Source organism: Apis laboriosa, unplaced genomic scaffold (genome assembly GCF_014066325.1).
Source record: "Apis laboriosa isolate Shangri-la unplaced genomic scaffold, ASM1406632v1 scaffold45_cov149, whole genome shotgun sequence".
NCBI lineage: Eukaryota > Metazoa > Arthropoda > Insecta > Hymenoptera > Apidae > Apis > Apis laboriosa.
In genome coordinates this window covers 526,308-541,255 of record NW_025223361.1, presented here as the reverse complement: position 1 = coordinate 541,255, position 14,948 = coordinate 526,308, and the positions used below count along the sequence as shown (strand labels likewise).

At 29.1% G+C, this 14,948-nt stretch overlaps 1 protein-coding gene across 4 annotated transcripts in view; it reads left to right on the top strand.

Annotated features, from left to right (window-relative positions):
- The window catches only part of LOC122716411 (protein FAM102B), a 71,488-nt gene extending 57,451 nt beyond the window's left edge, over positions 1–14,037 (top strand). For 2 of the 4 annotated variants that reach the window (XM_043939449.1, XM_043939450.1), the window contains 7 exons: positions 414–534; positions 591–781; positions 1,252–1,454; positions 2,037–2,256; positions 3,306–3,971; positions 9,955–10,160; positions 11,097–14,037. In XM_043939449.1, coding sequence (XP_043795384.1) covers positions 414–534; positions 591–781; positions 1,252–1,454; positions 2,037–2,256; positions 3,306–3,971; positions 9,955–10,160; positions 11,097–11,218 — 1,729 coding nt within the window. In that variant the 3' untranslated portion in view covers positions 11,219–14,037. Of the gene's footprint in view, positions 1–413; positions 535–590; positions 782–1,251; positions 1,455–2,036; positions 2,257–3,305; positions 3,972–6,634; positions 6,788–9,954; positions 10,161–11,096 lie in introns of all 4 variants that reach the window. The other 2 variants (XM_043939451.1, XM_043939452.1) reach the window with 2 other exon arrangements.
- The last annotated feature ends 911 nt before the right edge of the window (positions 14,038–14,948 follow it).

Genomic DNA, 14,948 nt, shown 5'->3' with positions numbered 1-14,948 from the left:
TAGTTTAATCCCTTCGTTCCACGAATCATTTCTAAATAACCAGTTCCAGATCTATTTGCATTTCGTTATTTGCCGGTTGAAATTCTTTAAAAACTAAACAGTTTTGAATCCTCGAAATCGAAATAAAAAATAATTTGTTACTTATTTGATAATAATCTAATTGAGTTTAGATTCATTATAATTTATTTGTTACAATTAATAATGATCTATTGCAATCATTTATATGGAAAAAAAATGGCCATTATTATTAACAGAACTATGAATCTGAATTAAAGAATTTCAAAAATCAAAATTTATTAAGATTTTTTGACAGAGATACTCCTTGAAAAGAAAAAAAGAAGAAAATATTTCGTGAATTCGAATTTACAAATTTCGATGCATCTCTCTAATATACGTGTACAATTTTGTTTCAGGGAGGAAGTACAAGAGCATACAGTTAGATGGAACGCTAAATTTGAATTTCTATGCAAGATGAGTGCCAATGCGTCCACTGGTGTTCTTGATCCTTGCATTTTAAGGATATCCGTGAGAAAGGTGAATCATTCGATCAATTATGCTTAAACCCTTCTAATCGTTGATTATTTTTGCAGGAATTGAAAGGAGGCCGGTCCTTCCAAAAGCTTGGCTTCACCGACCTGAACCTCGCCGAATTCGCAGGAGCTGGACTCTGCAGAACGAGGTATCTTCTAGAAGGATACGACGCGAGACATCGGCAGGATAATTCCATGTTACGCGTTGCCATTAAAATGAATATGCTCTCAGGAGATATTCTATTTAAAGTGTAAGTTGTATCAACATATGATGCATACTGATATTTTTAAAATATCTAAGAAAATCTAAAGTTTTATCATTTTTTTATTTTATTTTTCTGTGAAGTTGAGTATAAATCTTCTAATTTTATTTAAAAAAAAAATGAAAAAATAAATAAAATATTTTAATTAAGGAGACAGTAAGTGTAATAGATTTTTTTTGTTTCTAAATTTTTGTAAAATAAATATATAACAATTATTATTTGAATAATATAATTATTTAGTTTCTGAAAATTTAAATATTGATCAATCATTTAAATGATTCATTTGCTCTTCACAATAAAAATTAAGTATACATCATGATTTATCTATTAAAATAAAAAATATCATATTAAAAGTTTATTATATTCAAGTTCTTTTGTGTTGCGATACTTAAGTTTAATTTATTGTATCATAAATGTTGGATTAATTAGAATGATAAGATTTGAATTAAATTTTATAGACCGTCTCCATCGTTGAAGCAAACACAACTCGCAGTACCCGGTGTGCCAGGTGTTTCTGGTGTGACGACGGACGAAACTGTGTCTGAGAGGTGTACCAATCGAGAAGACTTTGTATCCAGTGGTTCCTTAGCTGGAAGCATAGCTAGTGCCAGCAGTGGTTTCGGCAGTCTTCCTAAAAAAAGGCCTCCCCTCTTTTCCTCGGGTAATGATTGAATTTTAATTCTAATTCTTCCATGTTCTTTCATGAAAGGAGAGAAGAAAATATAAATAAAATAAATAAAAAATACAATTAGAGATTAACTGTAGAAGTATCATATATTGAAAAAAAGAGAAAAAGCTTAAATTGATAAACTTATTGATAATATGTTGATTTATAATATGATATATATAATGATAAGAAGATAAGATTCATTTTTTGATGACTTGAATAAATAAAAAGAAAAATCATATCCTTTTTCAAATATTTTATAAATATTTTTTAAATTTATAATGTATAAAATGAAATTATTTTTAAATTCATCTTCTATTGTATTGTTTGTTATATGCCAAATTTTTATTTATTATAAAATTATATATTTTTTAATATTTTTATTCTTATTGTATCACATCATATCATATTTCTCTTTACAGAAGATAAGATATTTAAATAAACATTTGTACAAAGCAATTTTTTATTTTTGTTATATATACAATTGAAATTTAATGAAAGAACATAACAATAAGAATAATAAATTATTAAAATTGTTATTATTAGCAAATAGTTGATCTATCTTTCCTTTTTCAGAACTTCTTAGTGGAACAGAATCATATGATCCAATGACCTTGAGCGAGATTGTACCATCGGCTCTTCCAGTGGAAACTTTAGCTGAAGCGCACACAGAGTCGGGACATTCTCGTAACAGTAGCAACACCAGTCAGTTAAGCAAAGGTTCTGGCTATGGATCTTTAAATTCTCACAGTCAACACAGTAGGCAGAGCAGTAGTGGTGACAGTGGTCACATTAGGTAAGGCCACGCGGCCAACCAGGGAATCAAATGGAAAAAAAAAAAAGTGAAACAATAGAAAACTCTATTTCCGGAAAAACGAAGAGATTGATCGTAGTTAGATCGGAAATTTTAAATCGAAGTAGAAATTAAGTCTTAATTATAGTCCAGAGTTCTCTTCTCCATACTTTTTGTAACAAGAACTTCTCTCATTTTGGCTCATTAACGGCTTATTACTTATCTTACTATCTTTAAAGTGTTTCACTCTTTGATCTCTTTCTAGGAATTTTTTTGTAGTTACATATTTAAAAAAAATCTTTTCTTTTCTTTTTTTTTATGACAATTTTACATTATTATGTACATATCTATGGTTTTACTTGGATGATGAAGCGAGCATGGTATTTCATAAGGGATTAAATGAGAGGAATTTCGTAATAGGAATACAGTTGCTTGTATAAATCAACGTCGTGGGATGTTATACCGATAAAAGACGCAGCAAAGAATATCATCGTAACAACAGCACTAACAATTTTTTGAAATGCGTGCCAATAAATACCATGCAATTTCGCTTGCGATTTTGCTTTGAAACTCTACGCTTAAGTCTTATATTTTGCCGAATCTTTTTACAAAAATTTCTTTTTTAAATTGCATTATGGATTAGTTTTAATAATTTTCGGTGCCTGATGCTTAACAAAAAAAAAAAAAAAAACATAAATGCGTATATATACTAACTTTTCTTTGAACTGCCAAACTTACCACTCGAACACTTATTATTATCTAGCACGTGTTCGTGGCTGTTAACAAGAAGGCATCGATAACGATGTACGAGAAATTTTCCCCTCCTTTTTTATGTTTCTTTCTTTTATTATTATTATTATTATTATTATTGTTATTATTATTCAATTTCTTGAGACTCTGGATTCTCTCTATTTCTTTATATATATATATATATTTATATATATAATTTTATCTATTTCTCCCATATTTTCCCAATTCCATCTTTTTACGTACTGTATATGAGTTTATTATTATTTTTGCATGCTTGAATATTTGTGTTGTGATCTTTATAGGTCACCCTCCTGGCCGGTATGGGCTCCACGTATTCCTAATACCTCCCAAAATTCTTCGACCCAACAACAGCCCGTAAAACCTGAGACTTCTCTCAATATCGAGTCCCCGACTTCGTCTTCCATCCTGCGAAATCCACGAAATCGGTTCTGGTCTACTTCCAGCCCTGTTTCGTCATGTGAAGAAAAATCAGTGAGAAGTTCTTTGAGGTCTAGTATAGCGGTTGTTCCACTATCTAACGATCAGAATGAAACAAATGAAAACGGAATCGTTTCAAACGACACGTGTCGCGTTAACGAGGACGTTGAAAACGAGATCGACGTGTTCAAGATACCTGCACCGCAAGACGTAACGCGAACGCGACAATTGCGAAAGAATTATGATAGACATAGTTTTGATTCGTCGAATGAGCGTAACGTAGCGAATTCGTCGATGAAAAATCGGAATGGACAACAGAACAGCATAGTCGCGCCGATCGCGAAACCGAGAATCGGTCACCCAAGTTGGAGAAATATTTCGAAAACCTGTGATTGCATCGAGAAAGGAAATATGAGCCCGGTTTTGCGATTGGCCGACCAGGCCAGAGCCGTGTCCTCTCCCGATCCTCTTCATAGGCCCGATAACCCCAGAGCCTCGCTACGTTCCGCGACGACCGCTCAGACCCTCAGGTAGGTTTCATTCATTCAGCGACTTTCTCTTTTTTATGATTGATTTTTTTTTATTTTATTTATTTATTTATTTATTAATTTTTTGATTGATTAATTAATTAATTAATTAATTTTCCTTGGTTCTTCCTTTCGATTTTTTGTGCGTTCTATCTGTTGCCTCCTTTTCATTCTCTGTTAACTGCCATTGCATAGTCGGTAAAAGCAGTCTGTTTCCTGAGCCCTCTTGCGTATTAATTTAGTAACTAATAATGTTAGTGAATCGAGAAGTTGTAGGTTATGTTTTATCTTATAATTTTTGAAATTTATATAAATAAAATAGAATAATTAAATTAAAAGTGTTTCTCAACTTTTTTATAGTTATATTGGTATATAAATTTATATATTATTTAATATTATAGATTATATATTAATATATGTATTTGTAATAAATACATATATTAAAATAATAGTATTGCTATCGAATTCTAAATTTACAGTCGCAAAAAAATTTAATTCCTGATACAATTTTAATTTCTTTACATTTTTAGCAAATATACAAGAAACAACAAAAATGTACTATTGTTTTATATGATAAATATAAATATAATTGTTTGAGTTGTTATCTATATAATATAATGTAATATATAATTTACATTTTTGTTGTGATTTTGTTCTTGAATATTTATTATAAATATAGAGTTTAGAACTCAAAATTTTATCAGTATTTGAATCTTTATATAATCGACTTCATAAAAATTTTAAAAACTAATAGTTTAAACTTAGTCATTGTATATTAGATAAATAATAAATAAAATTATGTATAATTGAATATATACTCGAATTTGTTTAAGTCGCGACTTAAAAATTTAACATAATTCGACATTACATTTCAATTCAAAAGTTGAGAAATACTGAAATAGATAACTTACAAAATAAAAGAAAATCGTTTTCTATTGTTAACTTATAACTTTCGCTAATAATATTAGTTTTAATATTTATACAAAAAGGCTCTAGAATGTTCGTTTAAATATTATCCATTTAAAAGAATTACAGAAAATGTGTATCGAGTTGTAGTATAAGCAGTTTTTCTCTTTATGTCATTTTCCATTTTAATTTATTATTTTTTTTTAAATTAAAAATATACGATTTATTTTGATAATTATTGCGTATTATTTTTTATTTATAAAAATTCTATTCAATATAGCAATAAATCATATATTTCTAATGTAGTCTATTTTTTCCATGCATGTATTTTTTTTTCCTTTTTATTATATTGTTTCTTTCTCTCTCTCTCTCTCTCTCTCTCTCTCTCTATCTCTTTTATGTTTTACATTGACATTTAATATCATATATAAAAATATAGACATGCAAATATGTTATAATGTTTAATAAGCTTATATACAAAGATACATATTTGCTGCGAGATTTGCTTCCGCTTTGCTTTATTAACTGCGCAAATTTTTTATCATAGAAACTATCGATAACACATCATATTAATTATTTATAAATTTTATTCCAATATCATATGCTGCGCCTATTCATTAACTTGAATCACGTTATTATTCTATTCCAAAAATATTAACGTCCAATAATCGTATAAAAATTATATTATATTATATTAAAATTATATTATTGCAATAGAGGGCAACTGTATTTAAAATGTATATTAAGATAAAGAAGAAAATATTAATGAATCACATTTATGAAAGAAAACAGTGCCAAAGGATGTATATACAAATGTAGCTAATAGAGTTACATTTTATAGTTGGCATAAATTGACCAAATTACATTTATGATTATGATTTAAAAAAGATTTCTCTTTCAATCAATTTTATTTCTCAATGAATTTGAACGATCAATCAATTTTGGTAGATCATGTATTAAAGATGTATATCGCTGAACACTTTCACAGTCCGCGTTACATAATTTTGAACTAAAATTGCTTCTATAATATAATAATATAATCTCTCTAACAAAAACAATATAACCTTCCTCTGGCTTTCAACACTTAGGTTGACCAATAAGTTTTTTTTTTTCTTAAAATAAAATACAAATTATTTGATTATATTTATGTTTCAATCAAACAATCATTTTTTGCTAACAATGATTATAATAAACAAGTGTCACTTAAGAAATAAGAAACTCGCATTTCATGTTTTTGAATCTTTGTCATTAATTTTAAATATAGAATAGCTTATGAAAAATTCATTTTATTATTCAACTTTTCAAGTCAATATTTAGATATACGTTTATTTAACATGTAACATGTAAAATTTGTTATTTTTTTTGTCATATAAAATTTTCAAATTCAGCTAGAATTTCTCATTATTTGATATATTCATTTATTCAATTTATTCAATTTATTCAATACTAGAAAATTACTAAAATTAGAAAGTCGATGATACAAACATGATCAATTAAAGAATCTTTAGAATATTTCCAAAATAAAACCAATATTCAATTTTTTTGATTCATTAATTCTTGCTCTGATAAAGTACGAACTTATTGGAAAGCCTAAATCATCATTCGATTAACAATATTAAAAAGAAAGGGCCCGAACTGTCAAAAGCAAAAGCGATTTACATCGAAAACAGGCGGCGAAAATAAAAATAAAGGGGACTAGGTGCGGAAGAGAGATGGTGTAGCTTTCTTTCCACTTTGGATGGCTTTGTGAATCCTTGCAGGGGTATGGTTGGAGGTCACCGGAAGTTGCTGGACGGGGCGGGGGGCAAGCTGGCCACAGTCGCCACCAGCCCAGCGGACTCCGAGGAGTCCTCCTTAGGGGTACCGGAAGTCGCTCCACCGAGTTCCCAGCACCGAAACAGCATAACCCCACCGTCAGTCCATGCTTTCGTCTTAATTCTATTCTCTTTGTACTCTTCGATCTTTCGACTCTGTTTTCTTTTTCTCTCTGTGTCTCTCTTTCTCTCTTTTTCTCTCTCTCTCTCTGTCTCTCTCTCTCTGTCTCTTTACTCTTCGCTTTATTCTTTGGATGCAAATGTTGGGTAAATCCATAAGTAATTTCGTTTTAAAAATCGAATTGCAATTACGAAGAATCATTTATCGAGTAAATTTTTTAAACGAAGTCAAATTCTTCTTAAAATAATTTCGTACAGTGAAATAAATCGTATCACTGTTAAAATATCGCAGAAATTTCTCTTCCATTTTGATAATAATTATTAAATAATATTAATAATTAAAAATTATATAACTAGTGATTGATAAATTTATTTTTCTAATCTAGCATTATAAAGTTATCTATTTTTTATATACATAGTATAATGAAATTTTTTTAAGTAATTGAAACTTTTTTAAAAATTAAGGAATTAACAATAAACAAATTGCTCAATTAAAAAGATAAGAAATTTATTTATTTTAATTTATTGAAATTAAAAATATATAAGTATACGTGTTATTACTTTTTTTTTTTTTTTTATAAGAATTATACTTGTAAAATGATATTACTTATGGGATGACTTAATACATTTAAGAGTAAGTTTCTTGAGAATTGATACTCGAGGGTACTTCACGTAAGTGGATACTGCATTGAGAATATATGTTCGAGGTTAATATCGGATAATACAAATTATTATTAGACGTTATTATTTCCAACGTAGTATCGAGAAGTACTTTCGATGCGTTTAATCTTAAATGTATTTATACATTTTCGATGTTTCGCGGACACGTGGATTTATTTGATATTAATATCTTATCTCAAAATTGGATATCCACTTTATTGGATTATTATTGGATAAGTGGATAAATTTTGAAACATATTCAGAAAAATCAGAAAACTTTGACACTTGCTCGATAACAATGAAAGATTAAATACTTAATAAATGATGTAAGTCAATAAAAGTATTTACAATTTACATATTTCTTGCATATCATCATGATTCAGCGAGATTTATACAAAGCGAACAAAAAATTTTTATTAAACTATAAAAAATACATAAAGAAACTGATTGCTTAGCTCACAATATGAAGATTGTTATGAGTAAGGTATTGTAAGGTGTTGAAATTGTAAATTGTTTACCATAAGTTTTAATTAGCTGCATAAAAAAAGTGTAAAATAAGTATCATTGATATTAGTTTCCACGTATCCGCATAGGTTAGTTTGTTCATGCCGTCACTCTGCCTGTGTAATTATTAGCTGCCTGTGAAAAATATTTTTTAACAATTCGTGACCGTGAATTCATGTAATTCAAAAATAAAACCTTGCATTTAATATAATTATATAATCTGATTAATCTAATCTTTTTAATAATTGATAAAAATATCACAATCTTAATCTAATCTGATTTTAAACGTGATAAAAATTAAAATATTTTTAGAAGGAGCAATTTGCATCGCTTAAAACAATTTTTTTTACTTATCTTGAATAATAATCATATATATATAAATAATTTTAATTAAATTCAATTAAGCCATCTATTAATTTGATTAAATTATAATAATTTTTTTGTTGGAAAAAAGCATATTTTTTTTCCTTTTTTTTTGTTGCAAAGGATATCAAATGTGAAGAAATCGAATACAATTCCTATTCTTTGATATATTTTTATATTTTCTAATTAAAAATTTTATAATTTTATAAATTTTATGAATTTATCTGCAATGGCAGAAAAACAATATTAATCATCCATTTTAGACAAAGTTTGGTTTAATTATATTAATATTGCCGGATAACCGGATATCTTTTTAGTTATAATAATTTCTCAACGAAAAATCTTTGAAATGAAATGAAAATCTTTTCATTTCTAAATTTCTTTTAAATTTTAATTCGATATATTTTCCATCGATTTACATTTACAAATTAGAATTTTATTAAAAAGACACAAAATTAAATTACATTAATTATATGAAATTTTGAATTTTAATTGTATGAAATATTGACGTAAGGGTTGATTTTTTAAATATTAACGTAAGGATTCATGCTGTATGATACACCGCAGCTAGCTTGCATGCAATCTAAATGTCCTAATTATACATACAAAAAACAATTGGAAATTTCGCCATTCGTTGCATATCTTATTTCCATTTGCTTTTGTCTATCGATTTCGCTAAAACACATGTTGAACAATTTCGAAACATCGGCCCCTCGCTTCTGATCTTTGCATTTGTTTCATTAGCATCATAGCAACACTTTGATATTCCTTGATCGAGCATAATCATGTTTTTGCATGTGGTGTTTAATTTTGTTCGTGAACAATAATTAATTTTTTGATGACTCTGTGTTGAGGACGAATACTGGTCCAGAATTTTGCGAAGAATATCGTCATGGGACGAGATTCAAAAATTGTTATTTTTCACGTTCACAAATAGTGATATATAAATATCTTCCATGTTATATAAAATGTTTCAAAAAAAAAAAAAAAAAAATTATTTAAAATTCAATATGACACATAAAGCGCTACCATATGGAATAATAAGTATAGGTCGAAAATACAATTTTTTCTGAGAAATCATTTTTTGTTTTATATTAGCATCATCATTGTATTATTAGCTTATACGTGTCATAAAGAACGTTTTTCTTATTAAATAAGAAAGAAATTTTTTTATATTTTCTTTCTGTTCTTTGAATGTTCTCGTTCAATTTTCATATTATATTTTCTAATAGAAGTGTGCCAATTCTTTAATAAATGATTTGAAGAAATCGATTTTAGCATATATAATCTATGGAAATGGAAAGAGAACATCTCTAAATATAAGAAAGAAGTCGATCATAATATTGATGCAAGCAAAAATAATTATATCTCGAAAAATGGTTAATCTATGTGCCATATGAATCTTGGAGAAGATATGAATAGTTTTTTTTTTTTTTTTTCAAACATTCTGTACATCAGATACATTAGATTTTTTCTAACGATTTTGACAGTCAACATTTGAATTGATTTTCATTGAAAATGTAATGTGCTTTCTGTACTGGTGCTTTTGAAAATAAGAAAAAAAATGAACTCAAAGATGAAATAACAATTTTTTATCTTCGGCATGTCTATTTTCGTAGAAATCCCTCCAGTGGTTCGGGTCTCAGCGAAACAGGATCTCTGGATCGTGCAAAAGCCGCGCTGGAGCGCAGGAAAAAGGCCGAGGATGGAACCGGAAATTCGATTTTGTGCAGAGTTGAAGTGACTAGGCCAAATCCGGATTCCCTGATCGATGAGCTGATCAAAGCAACGAATTTGGAGCAAACTGATCTCGAGAGTTCTGAGAGTATGTTATTCTTATTCAATTATATTTCTTTAATTTATATTTTGTTATATAATAATTTTTCTTTTTTTCCAATTTAGTTTTTAAATCTTTTATTTCATCCAAGGTTTCTTTTTTCTTTTTCTTTTTTTTTTTTTTTACTTTTTCATTCTCATTAATAAAAATAGATATATAAAAGGAAAAAAATCTCACGAGAAAATAATTTTTCGATAAGATCATCAAGATTGTTTTTTAATATTTTCTTATGATGAAAAATATAAAAAGAAATTGATGATCGAACATCAATAATCTTAAATAAAAATTAAAAATTATATTTTGTTGCTATAACTGATCAATTTTTTTCTTTTTTTCTTTTTAATTAAACTTAGTATTTATTTGATGTAAACGAATATAATAATTATATAAAATTATATAAAAAATATTATATATTATATTATATTATATATAATAATTATATAAATTATAAAAAGAATATAACGTGAACTGATTATTTTTCATTTTTTTTTTAAATGTAATTATAAAACATAATATCTATTTAAATTGTAAAATACGCAGTAATGAAGACGTAATAAAAATATAGTTAGAACGAGTTATCTATCATCTTTCTTCTTTTCTCCCTCCTTTTTTTTTTTTTTTTTTTTTTAATTAACCTAATGTTTATTTAATGCGAAATATGAAGACATAGTAATAGATAGAAAAACTAAGAATATAATAAAAAGTAATTATCTTTCGTCTTTTCTTTTTCTTCTTCTTTTTTATTTATTAAATATATTCATTTGTGAAATATAAAGACTAATAAGACTATAAATAAAAATATAATAAGAATTATATTTATCATTTTTCTTATCTTTTTTTTTTTTTCTTTTTCGTCTTCTCTTTTTTTATAACGTTTAACGTAATATGTAATTTAAAATTTTCGATTATTATTTATATTTACAGCAACTGGACTTCAGCTGTTCATTGCGAAAGATGGGACGACTGCACTCGGCAGTCACGAGATCAAAAGTCAGATGCCCGCGGGTGTGTTCAAGCAGGTGGTAATGGAAGAGAATAATAGGTAACACGAAGCTATCGGGACAAGAAGACAGTACGCAAGACAAGTCAGCGCCACGTTCTCGTTGGCCCTGGTGCCAGAGCTCGTCTACGAGGCCTACGAGCCCCGGTAGTTACGAGATCAACGATGCTGGACGAGGGAATCGTCGAGAAGACGGTGAACACGGCGACGAAACACGAACGCCATCTTTCATCTCTCAAAAAAGAAAAAAAAAAAAAAAAAAAAAATCCTCCCTAATCTAAAATTATCCCTTTCGGTTGCCTAGCTGTCCTTCCGGCGTTCGGTGCTTCACGCTTCTCGTACAATGGATCGTCATTTACGCTCAAAATGCTGCTAAATGTTTCTTTTATATATCTTATATATATATATATAAATATATATATATATATGTATATCATATATATATCATATATATATATATATATATATATATATATATCAAATTATGAAAAGCAGTCTTCGTTGAATCGTGACACACGTGCGCATATTTTAAAGAGGGGGAACCGTCGATTTCCAGGATGATTCTGTGGCAACGAGATGCAACATACGCACCGAAACGCTTCGTTAAGAAAAAAAAAAAAAAAAAAAAAAAAGGAATTTGTACAGAGCGCTTCGAAAGAGGTGCACATGACTCAACACGATAATAATATGTATTTTGTTCCGCGAAGTCGAGGCACAATGCAAAATTATTTCTTTTTTTCTTTTGTTGTATTTTCGTCATTGAGATTAAATCAAAGAGTATATTGTTTAAAATAAATAGCTTTGGAAAGAAAAAATATGTAAAACGCGTATCGATATAAAGAAAAAGAAGAAAAACAAGAACAAGAAAAGAAAGAGATTAGAGGCGTTCAATGGGTAACCTGTAATCGTTTCGTGTTAAATAATGTTGAACAATAGTACACCAACGCTTCTTTTTTCTACCTGTGTTCACGGTTCCTTTTTTATCTACCGTAAAACCGTGCAGTTACTATAAAGTGGACTGAATCGTTCGTTCCAATCGTCGATCGAACGATGTTTAATTAAATGTATGAAAGGAAGCGCGAGTCTCGAATAGACCCGTTACACATGTTAACGTACAAAAGAAAATTTTTAAAGAAATAAGTTTCGATTATACATTGCCTTTTTGCTATCGTTTAAGATACAAGCGTTTAATATATTAATATATATGTGTGTGTGTGTGTGCGTGTATGTATATATACACTCACATACATATGCATATTACATAATCATTATATCGTTCATTTAGTCGTTCAGTTGGTTCTATTTGAACCGAGCGGAATTGTCGAATATCTCCGTCAGTGTTTCGATAATATATTTATTTTTATTCTGGAATTTAACTCCACTTTATAGTATTTCCGTTGTAATATCGGAATTCTCGCGATTCTCCTATATTTTTAGCCTTTATGCTGGCATCTTATTTTTTTTTTTTTTTTGTTCTTGTAAAATTATGATTGTACTGGGAAGTACATGATCGATGTCTGTGCATGTGTGTATGCGTGAATGGACGCGCGTATGTGTGTGTGTACATATATATATATATGAAAGAGAGAGAAAGAGGAGCGTCGTTTTATTGGATACAGAATTCGAATCGCCGTTTCCTCCCACAAAAGATATTCCATTTTATTAAATATTTTGAATCGGTGGAACGAGATTCACCAAGTGCCACATTATTTAATTTTTTCGAGGCTGAATATTTTTTCGTAATATTCCTATAATTATTATGATATTCTCGTCCCTTGTACCTTTTTCCGATAATAATAATCTCGTCGATCCAGAGATACGAATAAATAAAAAAGGAAGAAAAGAATAAGAAGAAAAAGGAAAAAAAAAAAAGAAATGAAAACTCGCCTTTGATTTTTCAGTTTTTCTGGTACAATTCGGCGACAGCATTAGTGATTCGTTGTATATAGAGCGATAGTAATTGTTACGTAGGTAAATGGCTGGTGTTGTATACATTCGTTCTTTTCCCTAATTATTCGAATTATCTTGTAACCGCTAATATACTTCGAGCGTTGAGCGGACGGCGCTCAATAAAAAATTTGTCGTACGCTGTATGCGAATGAAAATGGCAAAAACGAGATGACGATAACGTTCTGTAAATATATAGGAGTGCCTGAAATTACGTTGAGAGTGAATGAGATACAGAGAGAGAAAAAAGGGAGAGAAAGAGAAATGGAGAGTGGCAAATACTTTTTCCAGCGGTGCAAAAACGAATGAACGAAGCCGTTGAAAAAGCAATCACAGAGTGTAAGAGGAAAAAAAAGGAGAAAAAAAGGAAAACAGAAACATTATTCTTTACTCCTTGGCGCGTTGCGACCAACCTGATCGATTTTGCAAATTAGATCAACGAAATAAAAAGAGAAAAAAAAGAAAAATAATTAACGATGTGTGAAGCTAATAATCGTATGCACAAAATCAGCTTTTGCTTTAAGGAAATCTAATTTTTTTATTTATTTATGAATTACTATGACAGCTTTTTAGGAGTTGTTTTAACAATTTGACGATTATCGATGATTATTGGACCGTCTCAAATGTATGCGACAAATTATCATTTGGATCATGCGAATGCAAATCCTGTATCCTTGAAACAATATTTCTGCTTTTTATTCTCGACTAATATAGATATCGTAGCAATCATCATTCTTGTGGGATTGCTTACTTTATCGTCGTTATATAGCGAGAATTACGGGCTCACGTGTAACAAGTAAATTGTTCAAGCAGCCATTTTGAAAATTGATGTTTGCCAACACAGTCATTCGTCGTATAGAAAATTAATTCTTGTCTAGCGTTAACCGTGTGGATCGATTAAATGTTTGAATAGCAATATTTTACGAGTATTACAAAATCAAACGCACTAATGTTTTCTTCTACCTAATAATATCTAACAGTAAATCCTCGTCAATAATTCAAAACGTCAAAGCGTTATCAGCTTCCAAACGATGTTATTTAACAAATAAAAGGATTTAACGTTACGAACAGTATTAAGTACAAGAAATTAAATATGAAGAAATGTTTAAGAATCGTTGCCATCTAATCAATAACAAATGAATGGGGGGAGCCCGTAATTTATCGTTTCTTTCATCATCCACCCTTCTCTTCGATTATTCATTTTCTATTAATTTTTTCATTACGTCATTTTAGTATTTTTTCAACTACATAGCGCTTAGTTCCTAAGTCATCGCGCCAAGGTAGTCATTTCTCGTTTTCATGAGAGAATGGAGCACAGACGAGACGCCGATCGATGCGCATTTTGCACTATTTTTTCAATCTGTAAAAGATATTTATTTGAAAATAATGCGCGGAAAAAACGTTCGGCGGCTCGCGATCTTCTTATGTCTGCGTATTGCGATCGTATCCTTTTTTTATTATCTATTAACAGATTTTTCTGTTCATCTTAATTTATTCTTCTGCTTAGGTTCAGTCATGCGAAGCGAAATGACCGAAAAAAAATAACATTCACCTCGAAACAGGATTCCAGTTGTCAAGCTGCTCGTTTTGTTTCACGTATATTTATCCGAATGAAGAAATATAGGTCGAAAAGTAACCTTGAGATGGACTGACATATCGTGTCATTGCAATCGCCGAGTTTCGTTGCTGTGCATTAACCGATCCATGGAAATTGTTGACACTCATCTCAGACTGTTAATTGATTGCAAAATTAGCATAGGTAATGAATTTTTTTTTATTATTATTTAATAAATAATACTTTATAGAGATTGGCCATTCGGAATTTTCAA